Source organism: Phoenix dactylifera, chromosome 4 (assembly GCF_009389715.1).
Source record: "Phoenix dactylifera cultivar Barhee BC4 chromosome 4, palm_55x_up_171113_PBpolish2nd_filt_p, whole genome shotgun sequence".
Classification (NCBI taxonomy): Eukaryota; Viridiplantae; Streptophyta; class Magnoliopsida; order Arecales; family Arecaceae; genus Phoenix; species Phoenix dactylifera.
In genome coordinates, this window is record NC_052395.1 from 11,754,713 (window position 1) to 11,771,910 (window position 17,198).

General features: G+C 40.3%; 1 protein-coding gene across 1 annotated transcript; it reads left to right on the forward strand.

Moving 5' to 3' along the window:
* The first annotated feature begins 2,271 nt into the window (after positions 1 to 2,271).
* LOC103697046 (persulfide dioxygenase ETHE1 homolog, mitochondrial-like) lies at positions 2,272 to 7,396 on the forward strand. Its single transcript, XM_008778813.4, has 9 exons — positions 2,272 to 2,767; positions 3,022 to 3,150; positions 3,287 to 3,394; positions 4,991 to 5,125; positions 6,087 to 6,128; positions 6,217 to 6,276; positions 6,488 to 6,541; positions 6,846 to 6,870; positions 6,984 to 7,396. The coding sequence occupies exons 1-9, from the start codon at positions 2,510 to 2,512 to the stop codon at positions 7,070 to 7,072; spliced, it is 900 nt and encodes a 299-aa protein (XP_008777035.1). The 5' UTR covers positions 2,272 to 2,509; the 3' UTR covers positions 7,073 to 7,396.
* Positions 7,397 to 17,198: the final 9,802 nt, after the last annotated feature.

Here is a 17,198-nt window from a genome sequence, read left to right on the forward strand (position 1 = left end):
TCGCTTTGTTGGGTTCTAAGGTGGATATACTTCGTTGGTATTATTATTATTTATTTATTTTTTTGAATTAAAAACGATATTTTATATAGCTCTAACGTGAGTACAACCTGTTAGGTCAAACGAAAGTAAAAGATACAGAAAAAGTGGTAAAACTGCCAATGGCGTCCAGATGAACTCTCCGAAGTGGCGAGCTATAAATGAGGCGACCCAACCTACTGCTCTGTTCGCCTCCTGAAACAATACATGAGCTGCCTGAAAAAAGGTAAACTCACTGGTCAGCCGATGTATCTCACCAATCAATGGAGGGTCATCCCCATACGTATCCATACCACAGATCCAGTCAACCACCGAGGAGGAATCCTTCTCAAGACACATCCTATCGGCTCCAAGAATATGCTTCGTATAGAAGATATCCTTTCAAACTGCCTATAACTCTGCCTCAACAACGGTCAATTTTAGGGTGCGCCGGCCCCAAGGCTCATGTCATTGTTGGTTTGCTTCTAGTTTCGTCTACTTCTTGCGACCGGTTTGCGTCCATCCGCTTTGGCTCCTCGTAGCCAATCCTAATGTTAATTCATCGTATGGCGGCGGCCTTTTGAGGGGAGAGAGAGATGGGGATGGGAGATTGTGAAAAAGGATAGACATCCAACCAAACCACGTCGCGAGCAAAGGTGGGATATGAAGAGCTCGTCAAGGTAAAGTTCCGCACTTAATTACTGCGTGCAGAAAGACGTCTAGAAATCAGCATGTTGGATGAAATCAAGGAGCAATTGTAGTCGAGCGTTTGGTACCAGAATAATTATATACAGTCGTCTGGGAGATCTCCTTATTTGTATTAGAACATGAGTGCTTCATGATAAAACTCTTAATGTTAGTTCTTCCAGCAGAAAATTTTAAAAGTATCCACTTGCTTAAGAGATCTATATTATTATTTTTTTGGCATATGACACATTTTTGATAATTCATCAAGATCAAGTTTCGATGCATTGCACTTCACAGTTGTTCTCTTCTCTAAATGGATGTCATATCCCTTAAGGCTGGTTTGGTCATTTTTTATTTTTTTATGCGGCATTTAGGTTCCATTAAAATTAATAATAATAATTATTTCATAAAATTGATCCTCCATCAAAATGAGAGTACCTTGCATTTTAATTGTTTCAAAATTCTAGAATATCAGGTTATTTTATAATAACAAAAGATTTGTAAATATATTGATGACGGATGCGTATAAATATATGCTAACATATGAAATCTAGGTAGCAAATGGCTCGGGCTCAAATGGGGTATCTTGGACTGTGACCCGATCAAGTGTTATGCTTGAGTCTTGATTACGGATTCGGACCCAATTTGTTGGTTGACCGAGTTAGCTCAAGTTAGGACTATAGAAAAAGTATTTAGACCCAATAGGTCAATCAAATCATGTCGATGCCAATTATGATCCAAATCTAATCTGAAAGGTTTGAATTTTAGCAGGAGTAAGTTGGGTCAGATTTATGATAAAATCAAATTTATAGCTATAAATTGTAATATTTTTATAATTGAATATAAAGTTATCAAACTATGAAAGCCAACTTAAACACGAGTTTTTATTATCCGTGTCTACAAGAATATCATAAATAAATCTAATAAATAATAAATTAAAATCAAGTGAAAGTATGTGAGAGGAGATGGGATTGTTGAGATGAACAAAGAGGGTTAGATAAATAAGATTCATCTAATGTTTGGAAAGATACAGTGAAAAGAGAACGAATTTTATATAATTTGGGTAGTTGGGCTGAGTTAGATAGGATTTGATCTTTTTTTTGTCAACCTAAACTAAACTTGAATAATACATGGGTTAGATTGATTTGAATTTTTTTGTCAACCCAAACTAAACTTGAATAATACATGGGTTAGATCGATTTGGTCAAAAATAATACAAATTCAGATTCAATCAGAAATTCAAATTGGGATCTTGTTTCGACCCGCCTTGACTCACGTGACTTTGAAAAAAAATTCGAGTTCTATATGAATTACCATTTTTATCAATAATAATAATAATAATAATAATAATAATAATAATTCAAGTTATGCTTACTTGGGTTAGTTCTCTAATCTATGCACAACTCTGAAGAAAAAAAAATCAACACAAATAGGGATAAAAGTAAATTTTGCACTCCCTATTCAAATTTATTTTCGTATTCAAATCCAACGGAATATGAATAAATATTTGAGCATGGGAGATAAATATAATATGTATGGGCTACCTACAGCCTCAGTGGAAGCAGGGGGCCAAAAACCACCTCAAGCCCACAGATTCCTTAAGTCGATCGCCGTCCTCCCGCCAGCCTCATCCAATCCTCAAACGCCTATCCCTTCGCTTCCAACATCCTCCTGTTCTTTTTTTTTTAAAAGAATATTCCGAAGGAAACGAAATCGCCGTTGTTTTGATACGATGATACTTCTATCTAAAGAAGAGGGAAGCCTCTTTCCCTCGCTCCTTCCTCTATATAAAACTCCGTAGCTGAGAATGCCTCAGCTTCGATTCCATCACCTCCTCCTCCTCCTCCGCCACTCTCGCCGCCCTCCGTCCTTTCCCTTCTCCTCCTCCACTAAAACAACCCCACTTCTTTCCCTCTTTGGCTCGACGCCGCGATCGGGAACAATGGCGGCCTACAACAACGTCGCGGAGGCTCCGAGGCTCCTCTTCCGCCAGCTCTTCGAGAAGGACTCCTCCACCTATACCTACCTTCTCGCCGATCTCGGCCACCCCGACAAGCCTGCCGTGGTGAGGCCGCCCGTCTTCCATCTCTTTAGAATCGCTTAATTCCTTCACACATTCATTTGGTTTTCAACCATTCATGCGGAGCGTTTGATGCTTTCTTTCTCGGGTTTAATTTAGCCGCGACACGCCAATTTCTATATGTACATTACTACAATGTCAAGCTATGCATTTCAAGTAATGGTGGATGGGTTCTCTTTCAATTTTAATGGTGGAGTATATATTTGCTCAACTATCACTGGTTTTTCCTTTTCTGATAGTTAGTTGATCCGGTGGACAAAACTGTGAACCGAGATCTGACTCTTATCAAAGAATTGGGCTTGAAGCTCATATATGCCGTGAGTACTCATGTCCATGCAGATCATGTCACTGGAACAGGCATGATAAAGGTTAGTTATGTCTTCTTTCTCAATCGATTTAATTGTTTGCTTGGCAAATAAATTGAATCATCCATTTGCAATCAAATAAATTAACGAAGTTCATGGGATTAGAGCTTTATGTATATATGGGAATTATTCCTTGCAGGGTAAGATGCAAGGTGTGAAGTCTGTGATTTCCAAAGCTAGCAATGCAAAAGCAGATCTTTTGGTTGGACATGATGATAAAATATATTTCGGCAATCTTTTCCTGGAGGTACGATCGATTGTAATATTTTCTCATTGCTCAAGTGAGCACAATACAGAAATTACTCATTTTCAGTGTTTTTGTTTGCTCATTGGGCACTGGTAATCCTATGAAAAAGCTAATATCATCATATAGTTATAATTAAGTGGGATATATGGACAACGTGTTCATGTACAAGCTTCTGGCTATTTCTTATTATGATTGTAAAGCATTTTCTTTTAGTGCTGGCATATTAAATGTTCTGACTGCATGCAGGCATATATGTTGATCCATTTTGTTTGACCGTGCAATAACCAAATGAAATTGTGAATTTTATTATTTTAAAATGATGATTAGGTTGATAGCAGGAGGATAGTGTGCATTTGCAAAGGCAATCTCTCGAGTTGTAATATAAGAAAATACAGAGGCCTATTGGACGCGAACAGTTCTGATTATCAGGAAACTTGAGGAGCAAGTGCTGGTAGCCTGGAGCCAATGCAAATACCTGCAGGATTTAGAGGGACAATTACTAAAAGATCATGCTCGTTATGAGTTTGACACCACACCAGGGGCTGATTTATGGTTGGATCGAATGCAATGCTTAAAATCCACACACACACATATATACTCAAAACTGTACACTTCTACATTTGGCAACACTGCCAAACACAGAGCTGCAAGATACTCTACTTTTTTGAGAACCTTATGTGCTTTCATGTTTAATGCCTCAAGGGTTTTCCATGAGAAAAATTGATTGACCATAGATGAATTGCCACTCTGACTCAGGGAGAAAGATTGTTAAGAGAGTTGATAATTTGATATGCTAGCAGAAGTCTGAATATGTCACTAGTGTCTTGAATTTTACATCTAAAAACATGAAGTTAGATGATGCTTTAGGGTACATGTTGGAGTAGGAAGGTCATGAGTGCGGGTAAGCACTGAAGAGACTAATAAACATTTCCACATGTATCTTAGTTTGGTTTTTCTAGAACCTTATTTAGTTTCGTTTGCTTTTGAGACCTGAGGTTGGATTGTGTTTTCCTTTCTCACAGAGTCTTGTTCAGTTTCCCAAGTCAAGAGTTTGTAGTGTATAGTTAATTGAAGGAGAAAATATTTGAGGTTTAAAATCAAGTTGATTAATCTTCTTGAAGTGATTATGGAGGTCTAAGAAAACCACAGATCTTGTTGCTATTTTATTAATATGTCTTGTTATTCTTAATTTAACATGTATTTTCTTTTTTCATATTCAAAAATTTAGTCATTAAATCTCTTCCAACCAAAATGAAAAAAAGACAAAATTCTTTTGTCATCATTTATCTTAGTTACTGCTAAGGGATAATTTTTCTCTTCAGAATTCTGTACACAAAAACATAAATTATTGTTGTTTGTTTTTATGTAGGACAACCACCAAATAACTTTTTTTTTTCTTTTTTGCTGTCCATGTTCCATGCCAGCTAGTGAGTCATTTGAGGAAAAGTTTTTGTTCTTGATGATGATCTTTGTCAGAGGACATAGTTGTGAATTAGCATAATTGGAGAATAATGCACGAATGAATTTGATCAGCTAATTTTAGATTATGTCATGTATCTTCACATGCTTTGTTTCTGAACACTTCAAATTTTGCAGGTCCGTGCTACACCAGGTCATACTGTGGGCTGTGTTACTTATGTAACAGGAGATGAATCTGATCAGCCGCATCCAAGAATGGCTTTTACTGGTGATGCCTTGCTGATACGTGGCTGTGGAAGGACAGATTTTCAGGTATCATAATTGAATATCTTCCTTATTTTCTAAAATACTAAAAGTGTTACTACTTTGCCTACAAAATGTCAAGCTGTATAGGTCGTCCACTGTTCACTACCCGAAAATTTTAACATACTCTATACTATGGCAACTGCACAGGATAATTGTAGATTAATTATGTGAAGCCCGTCAGCTTACTTCTCAAAATGTTATGTTGAAGCCAAGTGGTATAACCGGGTGGAACCAACAATTCTCTCAAGGATGGACATTTTTGTGTGCTGCAAACATTAGACTTTGTATGCGGCAAACCTTGAGTGGAAATAATCTGATCATGTTCATACATATGTTCTAGTCACCTCCGATCACAAAGTGAATAAATAATTTAAATGCTAATTACTTGATTGTCCACGAATCTCATTTCAATTTTTTCCCAACTATTGACCTGATCATCAAATCTCAGATTGACGTACTGAAGTGGGAGCATCTTTTCGGTCCATAGAGTGGTAAACAAAGTCAGGCGTCGAAGAGTCTTCTTTTGTTTTATTTGGTTTATAAATTATTTTATGTATTTTATTAATTTATGTGTATTTGGTAGGAAAGTAACTAGGAGTTGGTCCAAGGGACATCAACACAGAGGTTTGGGCAAATGGCTGGAAGGCTTACAAGCCAGGTCACCTTACTGCAGAGATTGTAAGATTCCAGAGCGCAGGGTGCTTATGTTAATGCCAGGAAGCAGTATTTAGATGAATGAAACTTAAAAATAATTCTTGATACTGCTAGTAGAAGCTAGGAAAATTTTGAATACTCGATATTTCTCGTTAAAATCATCAACTCAAGTATATGTATAAAGTGGGAGACCACTTGTGGAAGAAAATAATCTAGTTTAAGGGTTAGTGCAAGTCAGGTGTATTCACTCATCAGTTTCTTTTTTTTCTGTGTTGAAAAAAAAAACCCACTTGTGCATTGGTATGATTTACAGGGAGGAAGTTCGCATCAGCTCTACCAATCAGTGCATTCACAGGCAAGTATCTGATATGTGCTGACTAATTTTAGATAAAGGTTGAACTTATAACATAGATGTACTAATTTATTTTCTTACACATACTCAGATATTTACTTTGCCGGATGATACTCTGTTATATCCTGCTCATGACTATAAAGGGTTCACTGTAAGTAAAATTTTTGGCCCTTCTTTACTGTTTTATTGTTTGTGTAAATATCAGTGAGAGTGCCACCTTTCTTAGTGGAACTTGGAACCTCTCCCAAGTGCAAGCACTGAGGAGAGAGGTGCCAATCAGCAGAACAAAATCTCACCGGCAACAGCTTTGACTTCTACCTTCATCATTAATGGTATCATAAGCATACTCTTTTGACATTCAGGTTACTACAGTTGGAGAGGAGATGCTCTACAATCCTCGGCTAACTAAGGATGAGGTAAGTACTGGATTTTGTTTGTATTTCTTTCGTTACTGTAGACATTTTTTTTTTGTATTTATGACAACTTCGTTGAATAATTCCAATCTAAGGGATGCCTTGTCTGGTTATTGTGGATATTGAATGGTACTGTTCTGGCAACTGAAACTGGATTCATGTGTCTATGATTTTTCAAATGGGAAAATAGGCTATTTCTATCTTGTATCTGTATCCTACTGCAGTATTATACTCATTATACATAGTGAATGCAGTTCTTTTTCCAGGCAGTGTTAATTGTTACTGACTATTCCTTGTATTTTTTTAGGAAACATTCAAGAGTATCATGGAAAGTAAGTAATCATATTGTTCTGGACCGATATAAATTCATTGTTATAATTTTGAACTATTTTAGCATCTATCTTCTTGAACTGTAAGTTGAATGTCTTTTCCTTTTCGTGTCCAGATCTGAACTTGGCTTACCCAAAGATGATGGATGTAGCAGTACCAGCAAATTTGGCTGGCGGACTGCAAGATCTAAAAACAAAGGTCTAATAAGCATCCTTCAGAAAACTTAGCAGGTGTCGCTTCTCCAGTACTGTATTATAGAAGAGGGATGTGATTGTACGTACCTGAATAATTTGGACACTTTGTTTGGGTGTGGATCATTGCTAATAGGATGCTAGTCTATCTGCATAACCTTCCCTTATTTGAGAATAAATGTTGCAACTCCTCGTTGCTACTGTAGACAGTACTCTAATGTCAGTCTTCTCTTATCTTCATGCTGGATGTAAGCTCTGTGTTTTTCCTATAGAAATAATGGACAAACATGTAGCAGAACCATGAAATTTTGTCCCTTCAAGATTGCTGTTAATGTTATTTCGAACGCTGTGACAGAGATTCTTATCGACTTGTCAGTTCAACCATGAGCACATAAGCAGAGCACGAGGTTTCACTTGCCATTGACTCATTTAGGAAGTTTAATGGGCCGAACAGATGGTTACTGATCTGTGTTGCTGACTATGAAATGCTATTACTTCTTAAAAGTATTAAGAGTCTCTTTTTCGGCAGCACGGGTGCTGTAGATGGTTATAAAGATACAATGCAATGCTGTGATCAGAACAGAAAGAATTAGCACAAAGGAATGTGTTTTGTTGCTTTTTTTTTGTTTTGTGGGGGGGGGGGGGGGGGGGGGGGGGGGGTGTTGGGCACGAAGAAATTACTTTTCCATCCCTCTAAAGACTCTACTGCAACAAAAAGTCCTTGTTAATTAAATCTAAAACATCTGGTCTAGAGACTTTCCAAACTGTAATTCTCGGTCCCTGAGGTCCTTTTATTTTAAAATAAGGTACCGAAAATGCTCCTTCCCTCATGATCTCCCATCCTTCCGAAGAAGAAGAATTTCAGAGATTTTCCAAACTGTAATCTCCCAGCCGCGGCGGCCGCCGACCGCGGCCTGCCCCCTCCCACGGCCGCCGCCGGCCCCGGCTCGCCTCCTCCCGAGCCCCCTCCCGCGGCCGCGCCGCCGGGAATGCCTCCGCCCTCGCCCCCACAGTGGGAAGGTGCCGAAGAAGAGGAAGAAGAGCGCCCTCTCACGTCTTGCAACTGTTGCCGGCCACAACCCGCCCTCCTCTGGCGTCCGCCGCGGCCCAGCCCCTTTCCGGCGCCGCCGCCCTCGCGGGAGGAGAGGAGTTCTCCGTTGGCTAGCCGCGACTGACGGTGGCCAGCCGCCACCGACGGTGGCCCGGCCCCCTCCTGCAGCCGCCATGGCCCGGCCCCCTTCCGGCGTCGCCAGTTCGCGAGAGGAGAAGAAAGAAGAAGAAGGGAAGAAGAGAAGAAAAAAAAAGAAAAAGAAAAGAAAAGGTTTGAACTGGGGTCGACTCCTGCTCTGCTGGGATCGACTCGTGAGAATCTTGGATCGACTTGCCCACTTCTACAATAATTTTTTAAGAACACTTAACTGTGTGCACAGTCCTGTTAACTGTGTTCGCAGACAACTTAACTGTGTGCCGCCGGCTTGCGGGAGGAGAAGAAAGAAGAAAGAAGAAGAAGAGAAGAAGAGAAGAAAAAAAAAGAAAAAAAAAGAAAAAAAAGAAAAAAATAAAAATAAAGTTAAATAAGCTTGGAACACAGTTAAATAAGTTTGGAATACACTTAATCTAGCATAGCATACAGTTAAATAAGCTTGGAACACAGTTAAATCATCCCGGAACACACTTATTCTACAACAGAATACAATTATTTCGACTGTGCACATAGTTATTTATATCGAAACACAATTATTTTGTCTGCGAACACAGTAAATAGAACTGTGCACATGATTAAGTGTTATTAGAAAATTGTTGTATACTCATGCTGAGCTGGGGTCAAGCCTTGAAGAGCTGGGGTCGACCTTTGAAGAGCTGGAGTTGACCCCTGAAATCAGGCAAAAAAACAGCTCTCTGGAAAGCCTGAGAGAGTTGACTCGTGCTGTTAAGGGGTGACTCCATGTCACGACCCCCGCCCCGTTCCCGGCGGGCCGCCGCGACGGTCCTAGGGTGCGGGTAGGCATAAGGCCACCAGCCACCACGTAGAACCCTACTACCTATCAATCATCAATAAATCTTGAAAAATTTGGCATGATACATGCACAAAATGATCACTTTTTCTATAGTGACCTGTCAGGATTATCTCAATACATACAACAACACTACCTGTCAGAGCAGCAATCACATAATCTGTCACATAATGAACCTGGACAATATATATCAATACATCATCTCAGGCATATAACTCATCTGCACACATATATATATATACCTGCTTCCTAATCCATCCATAGTCAAACCCATATCCACAACAGGATCTATGGCTGTAACTATGCACTATATACAATAGAAGGTTTATAATACACCAAAAGGTATAAACCTCTATCTACATTATATTATACTATACTATGGAGCGGCACAGCTAGCAGGCAACCACTAATCCTGCTCCTCTCTATACAATACCTGCCCTGCAATCAAAAACACCAAACTGGGGAGTGAGTATATAAATACTCAGTGAGTGGAGTAGAGAGTACTATGCACATGAGACAAATATAATCATGGCTCGAGATGAAATCTCAAGATCAATAACAACATGAACATGAACTCAACATAGAGAATATGGAATAAATCATCAATATCACCTCAATCAATATCAACTCATCTGAAGCATATATGGAATAATCAAGCAAACATATATGCTACTCATGAATATGCTCAACAGATCATAATGCTGGAACATACAAATCAGGTGTCAATATGCTGAAATCATCACTAGACAGCTGTCGGGAGGTGGGTTTTACGCCCCAGGCGAACCAGCAACAACTCCTTACTGTCACATGCATATGTAGGATAAGACATCACACTAATCATGTAAATGCCGGCCAGTATCCAGAACAGAAATCCATCTCACATCTACATACTAAACGGCACCTCGCGGGAATTCTACATCCGCGGAAAGCCATACTGCACCTCGCGGGGTCTTACTATGCCCGGCGGCAAGCAGAATATAAGTCGTAGGACCGGCCGATCCTACGCCTAGGGCCGTGTCCCCCCTAGGAAGGGACTGGGCTCTGCCCACCCAGAAGGCTACTATGTGCACAAAGGCCGATGTTCAACCCCATCGACTATAGGTGTCCTGCAGATACTGCCAAGCCATGCATAAATGCCATAATGCACCCTCCCAATACTCTACTAAAAAGGAGCATAATCAAGACTACCACTCACTCGACCACGACCCAATTATAACTAACATCAGGGTTGGGAGTGAGGAATCACGGGAGTACAATGCAACTCAATATACCATGAGAAGGGCTCTACAAGTCTTTGAAATAGAGGAAATGAAATCAATTTACAAAAGAAGTCATTTCACAATTCAGATCCAATTTAATTACTCATAAAGGAGTATAATCAAAGCTACCACTCACAAGTCTTTGAAATAGAGGAAATGAAATCAATTTACAAAAGAAGTTATTTCACAATTCGGAATCAATTTGATTACTCATCAACCCCTCATAATTCCTCTCAATGTTCCCTCAAATGCATGTACAGAATAATCAAGCATGGAGAATCAAGATTATAGAGGAATCTACTACAATATCAATCAATATGCTCAAGTGGAATCAATTCACACTTGGCGACATTCATGAAAATGAATTAAGGATGCTCATGGTGCAAAGTACATGACTCCCACTCACCTGTCAATCTGGCACAGCCCTGATACGCCTCCAAAAATCTACAGCTGGCAGTGGGGAACTTCTTCCTCTTGTTCCCTAGCTTCTTGCCCAACTGATACATGCATTTACAATACATTTAGTCTTGTATCAAGGTCATAATCTACGTGCCAATTATAATATAGGGAACTTTAATTGATTCAACTCCCCCGTTCCCTAAATCTTTTCTTTTCTTTCTTTTTTTTCTTTTTTCTATTAATTAACTCATCATTTATGTATACTAGGGATTCCCTTGCATGAGTACAAGGTCCCTTTTAGCTTGATCTAGGCTTAATACTCTATTATAGCATGAAATCCCTTATTTTCCACCCGGATGAACAGTAACCCGGACCGACAGCCGGTTACTTCATCCCGGGTTTGATCCACTTTCCAAACTCCAGATTTGATGAAATTTTTACCTAACATTCTACACTCATAGGGGATTCCAAAGAGGTAACATGCATTGCTATCGGAGGTCGTTTGACCCCCTAAATAATTCGCCGAAGTTGGGACTTCGACACAGTTTTTCCGTAGTGCCGGAAAAATTTGTCAAAATCCGATTCTTCCTCTTTTAACCGCCTCTACAACCCTTATCCGACCCCTCTAGACTATATTCACCCTTTGTAAAGCCTAATGTTATCAAAAGACTAGATAGGGATGGACATTTACCTTTTTCTTTTTGGAAATCGAGGTCCTTGCGTAGAGGGGAAGGAGATCTACACTTTTCCCTTCAGCTGGAAGTGCAACCGAGATTCCTTTCCCTTTCTTTTTCTTCTTCTTCTTCCTCTTCCTTTCTTCCTTTTCTTTCCTCTTCTTCTTTTTTCTTCCTCTCTGTCGCCTGAGAACTCCCTCTCCTCTCTGTTTCACGTCTGAGCCACCAAACCCTCCTAATTAAGTCACATCACACACCAAAAATTCCCATTTTGCCCCTAACACTTCAACATATCTACCGTTATGCCATTAACTTTTGATTCCTTCCAATTTTACCCCTCATATCAATTTTAAAGGACTATTCTATCCTTTTTTTATATAAAAAAAATATTTTGGGGTTATTACATCCTCCCCCCTTATATAAAATTCGTCCTCGAATTTAAAAGAGTAAATTACCTGATTACTCAAAGGGGTGAGTGTATCTGCTTTTCATATTCTGCTCGGTGTGGTATTGGAAATCAAATCAATTAGAAGTGTTTTACCTTCTATCTCTACCACACAGGTAGGATACACATACTTCGCTTTTATACTATCCCCTACAAGTGTACTAATAGCTAAGAGAATATGCATCAATATCTTATCCTTAGCTAACTTTTTAGCAAAATAAGGGGACACAAATGAATGGGTAGCTCCAGAATCAAATAACACTCTAGCTTTAATCTTATCAATGAGGAGCATACCTGTCACAGCTGCATTTGATGCCCGTGCCTCCTGTGGATTTACCGTGAACACCCTTCCTTGCCCTCTGCCTACTGGAGCTGACAGTTGAGATGGTCCAGCACTCTGCTGTGATGTTTGTGCTTGACCTCTGCCTCTGCCTACAGGCTCCCTACTACTAGGCCTGTCCATCTGCACAGAAGGATAGGATGCCAAAGACACAAACTGCTGGGTGGCACCCTGCGGGCATTCTCTGACAAAATGACCCGGCTGTCCACATCTGTAGCACACTCCCTGACCCATTCTGCATCTGCCAGGGTGCTGCTTCCCACATATGCCACACACTGGCCATGATTGGAACTTGGATTCAGTTCTGGCCATAGTGACCGGAGGACGAGGTATTGATGGTAGAAAAGTATCTTGTGATTGACCTCTTTCCCTCCATTTCCTCTTACGTGGGGTAGGTGGAGCTGAGCGTACAGACAGCTCCGTCGGGCCCTCCGAGAGATCTACTCCCTCAGATCTATCTCTACTGCTTTGCCCTTTTCCCATACTCATTTTTCTCTGTTCTCTTTCAGCTCTTTCCTCTTTATTTCTGGTCTCCCAGTGTTTTGCTTTATCTATCAGCCTAGACAAAGTGGGGACCTCTACTGCCAGTACTGCATTATAAAGCGGGAAAATCAGACCTCGCCTGAATCTTTCTATCCTGGCAGCTTCAGTGGGGATGATGTAAGGAGCATACTTCCCCAATCTAGTGAACTCACGAGCGTACTCAGATACGCTCATTCCGGGCATCTGCTTCAGCCTCTCAAACTGAAGAGCCCGATTCTGCCTCTCAGCTGGAGACAAGAACTCATCCATCACTGCTTGTCTGAACTCTTCCCAGGTTGGAGGATTCCTACTGTACAATCTGTCCTCCACGTGCCTCTGGTACCAGCCCCAGGCATCTTCCTTCATTGTAAGCCCTACAAGTTCTATAGCTCTTGCATCAGAACAGGACAGTCTCCGTATCATCTTTTCAGTCTCCTCCAGAAATCTCTGAGGATCTTCACCTTCTTCCCCTTTAAACTCCGGGGTTCTGAGCCTAAGAAATTCCTGTACAGTAATCCCCTCATCATCTAGAGCCCGCCTGGCCAAACTTCTTGGCACAGGTACAGGAGGTGGGATGGATACTACTGACGGGGCAGGAGATTTCCCCCGAGCAATTTGCTCCCTCAGAGCCTGATTCTCCGCCAGTAACTGTTCCATCAATGCATCTCTACTTCCTACATCTCCTTGATCATCAACCCTCCGTCTATCAGCAGGAGGAGGTTTTTCTCTTTGGGGCTCGACATGTGCAGAACCCGCATCCAATGCTATATCTGGCTCCATCCTCCTTCCAGGACGAGCAGGTCCTCTCCTTGGAGGTATTCTTTATATCTCTCTAAAAAAGTCAAAAAGAGAGGATGGTCGTTACACACTGAGTCATGATATATTTTACTGAGTTGTAAATGACTCATAAAATAACATACAGAAAAATCCTATGCTCCATAGTATAATCCTATACTTAATCCTGACTCATCCTATTGCTCTGACAGGACTCTTGTTTAACCTTTGCTCTGATACCAAGCTTTGTCACGACCCCCGCCCCGTTCCCGGCGGGCCGCCGCGACGGTCCTAGGGTGCGGGTAGGCATAAGGCCACCAGCCACCACGTAGAACCCTACTACCTATCAATCATCAATAAATCTTGAAAAATTTGGCATGATACATGCACAAAATGATCACTTTTTCTATAGTGACCTGTCAGGATTATCTCAATACATACAACAACACTACCTGTCAGAGCAACAATCACATAATCTGTCACATAATGAACCTGGACAATATATATCAATACATCATCTCAGGCATATAACTCATCTGCACATATATATATATATACCTGCTTCCTAATCCATCCATGGTCAAACCCATATCCACAACAGGATCTATGACTGTAACTATGCACTATATACAATAGAAGGTTTATAATACACCAAAAGGTATAAACCTCTATCTACATTATATTATACTATACTATGGAGCGGCACAGCTAGCAGGCAACCACTAATCCTGCTCCTCTCTATACAATACCTGCCCTGCAATCAAAAACACCAAACTGGGGAGTGAGTATATAAATACTCAGTGAGTGGAGTAGAGAGTACTATGCACATGAGACAAATATAATCATGGCTCGAGATGAAATCTCAAGATCAATAACAACATGAACATGAACTCAACATAGAGAATATGGAATAAATCATCAATATCACCTCAATCAATATCAACTCATCTGAAGCATATATGGAATAATCAAGCAAACATATATGCTACTCATGAATATGCTCAACAGATCATAATGCTGGAACATACAAATCAGGTGTCAATATGCTGAAATCATCACTAGACAGCTGTCGGGAGGTGGGTTTTACGCCCCAGGCGAACCAGCAACAACTCCTTACTGTCACATGCATATGTAGGATAAGACATCACACTAATCATGTAAATGCCGGCCAGTATCCAGAACAGAAATCCATCTCACATCTACATACTAAACGGCACCTCGCGGGAATTCTACATCCGCGGAAAGCCATACTGCACCTCGCGGGGTCTTACTATGCCCGGCGGCAAGCAGAATATAAGTCGTAGGACCGGCCGATCCTACGCCTAGGGCCGTGTCCCCCCCTAGGAAGGGACTGGGCTCCGCCCACCCAGAAGGCTACTATGTGCACAAAGGCCGATGTTCAACCCCATCGACTATAGGTGTCCTGCAGATACTGCCAAGCCATGCATAAATGTCATAATGCACCCTCCCAATACTCTACTAAAAAGGAGCATAATCAAGACTACCACTCACTCGGCCACGACCCAATTATAACTAACATCAGGGTTGGGAGTGAGGAATCACGGGAGTACAATGCAACTCAATATACCATGAGAAGGGCTCTACAAGTCTTTGAAATAGAGGAAATGAAATCAATTTACAAAAGAAGTCATTTCACAATTCAGATCCAATTTAATTACTCATAAAGGAGTATAATCAAAGCTACCACTCACAAGTCTTTGAAATAGAGGAAATGAAATCAATTTACAAAAGAAGTTATTTCACAATTCGGAATCAATTTGATTACTCATCAACCCCTCATAATTCCTCTCAATGTTCCCTCAAATGCATGTACAGAATAATCAAGCATGGAGAATCAAGATTATAGAGGAATCTACTACAATATCAATCAATATGCTCAAGTGGAATCAATTCACACTTGGCGACATTCATGAAAATGAATTAAGGATGCTCATGGTGCAAAGTACATGACTCCCACTCACCTGTCAATCTGGCACAGCCCTGATACGCCTCCAAAAATCTACAGCTGGCAGTGGGGAACTTCTTCCTCTTGTTCCCTAGCTTCTTGCCCAACTGATACATGCATTTACAATACATTTAGTCTTGTATCAAGGTCATAATCTACGTGCCAATTATAATATAGGGAACTTTAATTGATTCAACTCCCCCGTTCCCTAAATCTTTTCTTTTCTTTCTTTTTTTTCTTTTTTCTATTAATTAACTCATCATTTATGTATACTAGGGATTTCCTTGCATGAGTACAAGGTCCCTTTTAGCTTGATCTAGGCTTAATACTCTATTATAGCATGAAATCCCTTATTTTCCACCCGGATGAACAGTAACCCGGACCGACAGCCGGTTACTTCATCCCGGGTTTGATCCACTTTCCAAACTCCAGATTTGATGAAATTTTTACCTAACATTCTACACTCATAGGGGATTCCAAAGAGGTAACATGCATTGCTATCGGAGGTCGTTTGACCCCCTAAATAATTCGCCGAAGTTGGGACTTCGACACAGTTTTTCCGTAGTGCCGGAAAAATTTGTCAAAATCCGATTCTTCCTCTTTTAACTGCCTCTACAACCCTTATCCGACCCCTCTAGACTATATTCACCCTTTGTAAAGCCTAATGTTATCAAAAGACTAGATAGGGATGGACATTTACCTTTTTCTTTTTGGAAATCGAGGTCCTTGCGTAGAGGGGAAGGAGATCTACACTTTTCCCTTCAGCTGGAAGTGCAACCGAGATTCCTTTCCCTTTCTTTTTCTTCTTCTTCTTCCTCTTCCTTTCTTCCTTTTCTTTCCTCTTCTTCTTTTTTCTTCCTCTCTGTCGCCTGAGAACTCCCTCTCCTCTCTGTTTCACGTCTGAGCCACCAAACCCTCCTAATTAAGTCACATCACACACCAAAAATTCCCATTTTGCCCCTAACACTTCAACATATCTACCGTTATGCCATTAACTTTTGATTCCTTCCAATTTTACCCCTCATATCAATTTTAAAGGACTATTCTATCCTTTTTTTATATAAAAAAAATATTTTGGGGTTATTACACTCCAGGTGAGCAGGGGTCGACCCCAGGTCTGTGAACACAGTTAACTTATCTGTGAACATAGTCAACTTGTCTGTGAATACAGTTAAGTTGTCTATGAACACAATTAACTTGTCTAGAAACACAATTAACTTGTCTAGGAACACAGTTGTCTAGAAACACAGTTAAGTTGTTTGTGAACACAGTTAACTTGTCTAGGAATACAATTGTCTAGAAAAATAGTTAAGTTGTTTAGGAACACAGTTAACTTGTCTAGGAACACAGTTAACTTGTCTAGGAACATAATTAACTTGTCTAGGAACACAGTTAATTTGTCTAGGAATACAGTTGTCTAGGAACACAGTTAAGTTGTCTGTGAACATAGTTAACTTGTCTAGGAACACAGTTAAGTTATTTGGGAACACAGTTAACTTGTCCAGGAACACAATTAACTTGTCTAGGAATACAGTTAACTTGTCTAGGAAAGCCTGAGAGAGTCGACTCCAGGTGAGCAGGGGTCGACTCGTGCTGTTAAGGGGTTGACTCCAGGTGAGCAGGGGTCGACCCCAGGTCTGTGAATACAGTTAACTTGTCTAGAAATACAGTTAACTTTATTTTTATTTTATTTTCTTTTCTTCTTTTTCTTTTGTTTTCTTTTTTTGCTTTTCTTTTTTTCTTCT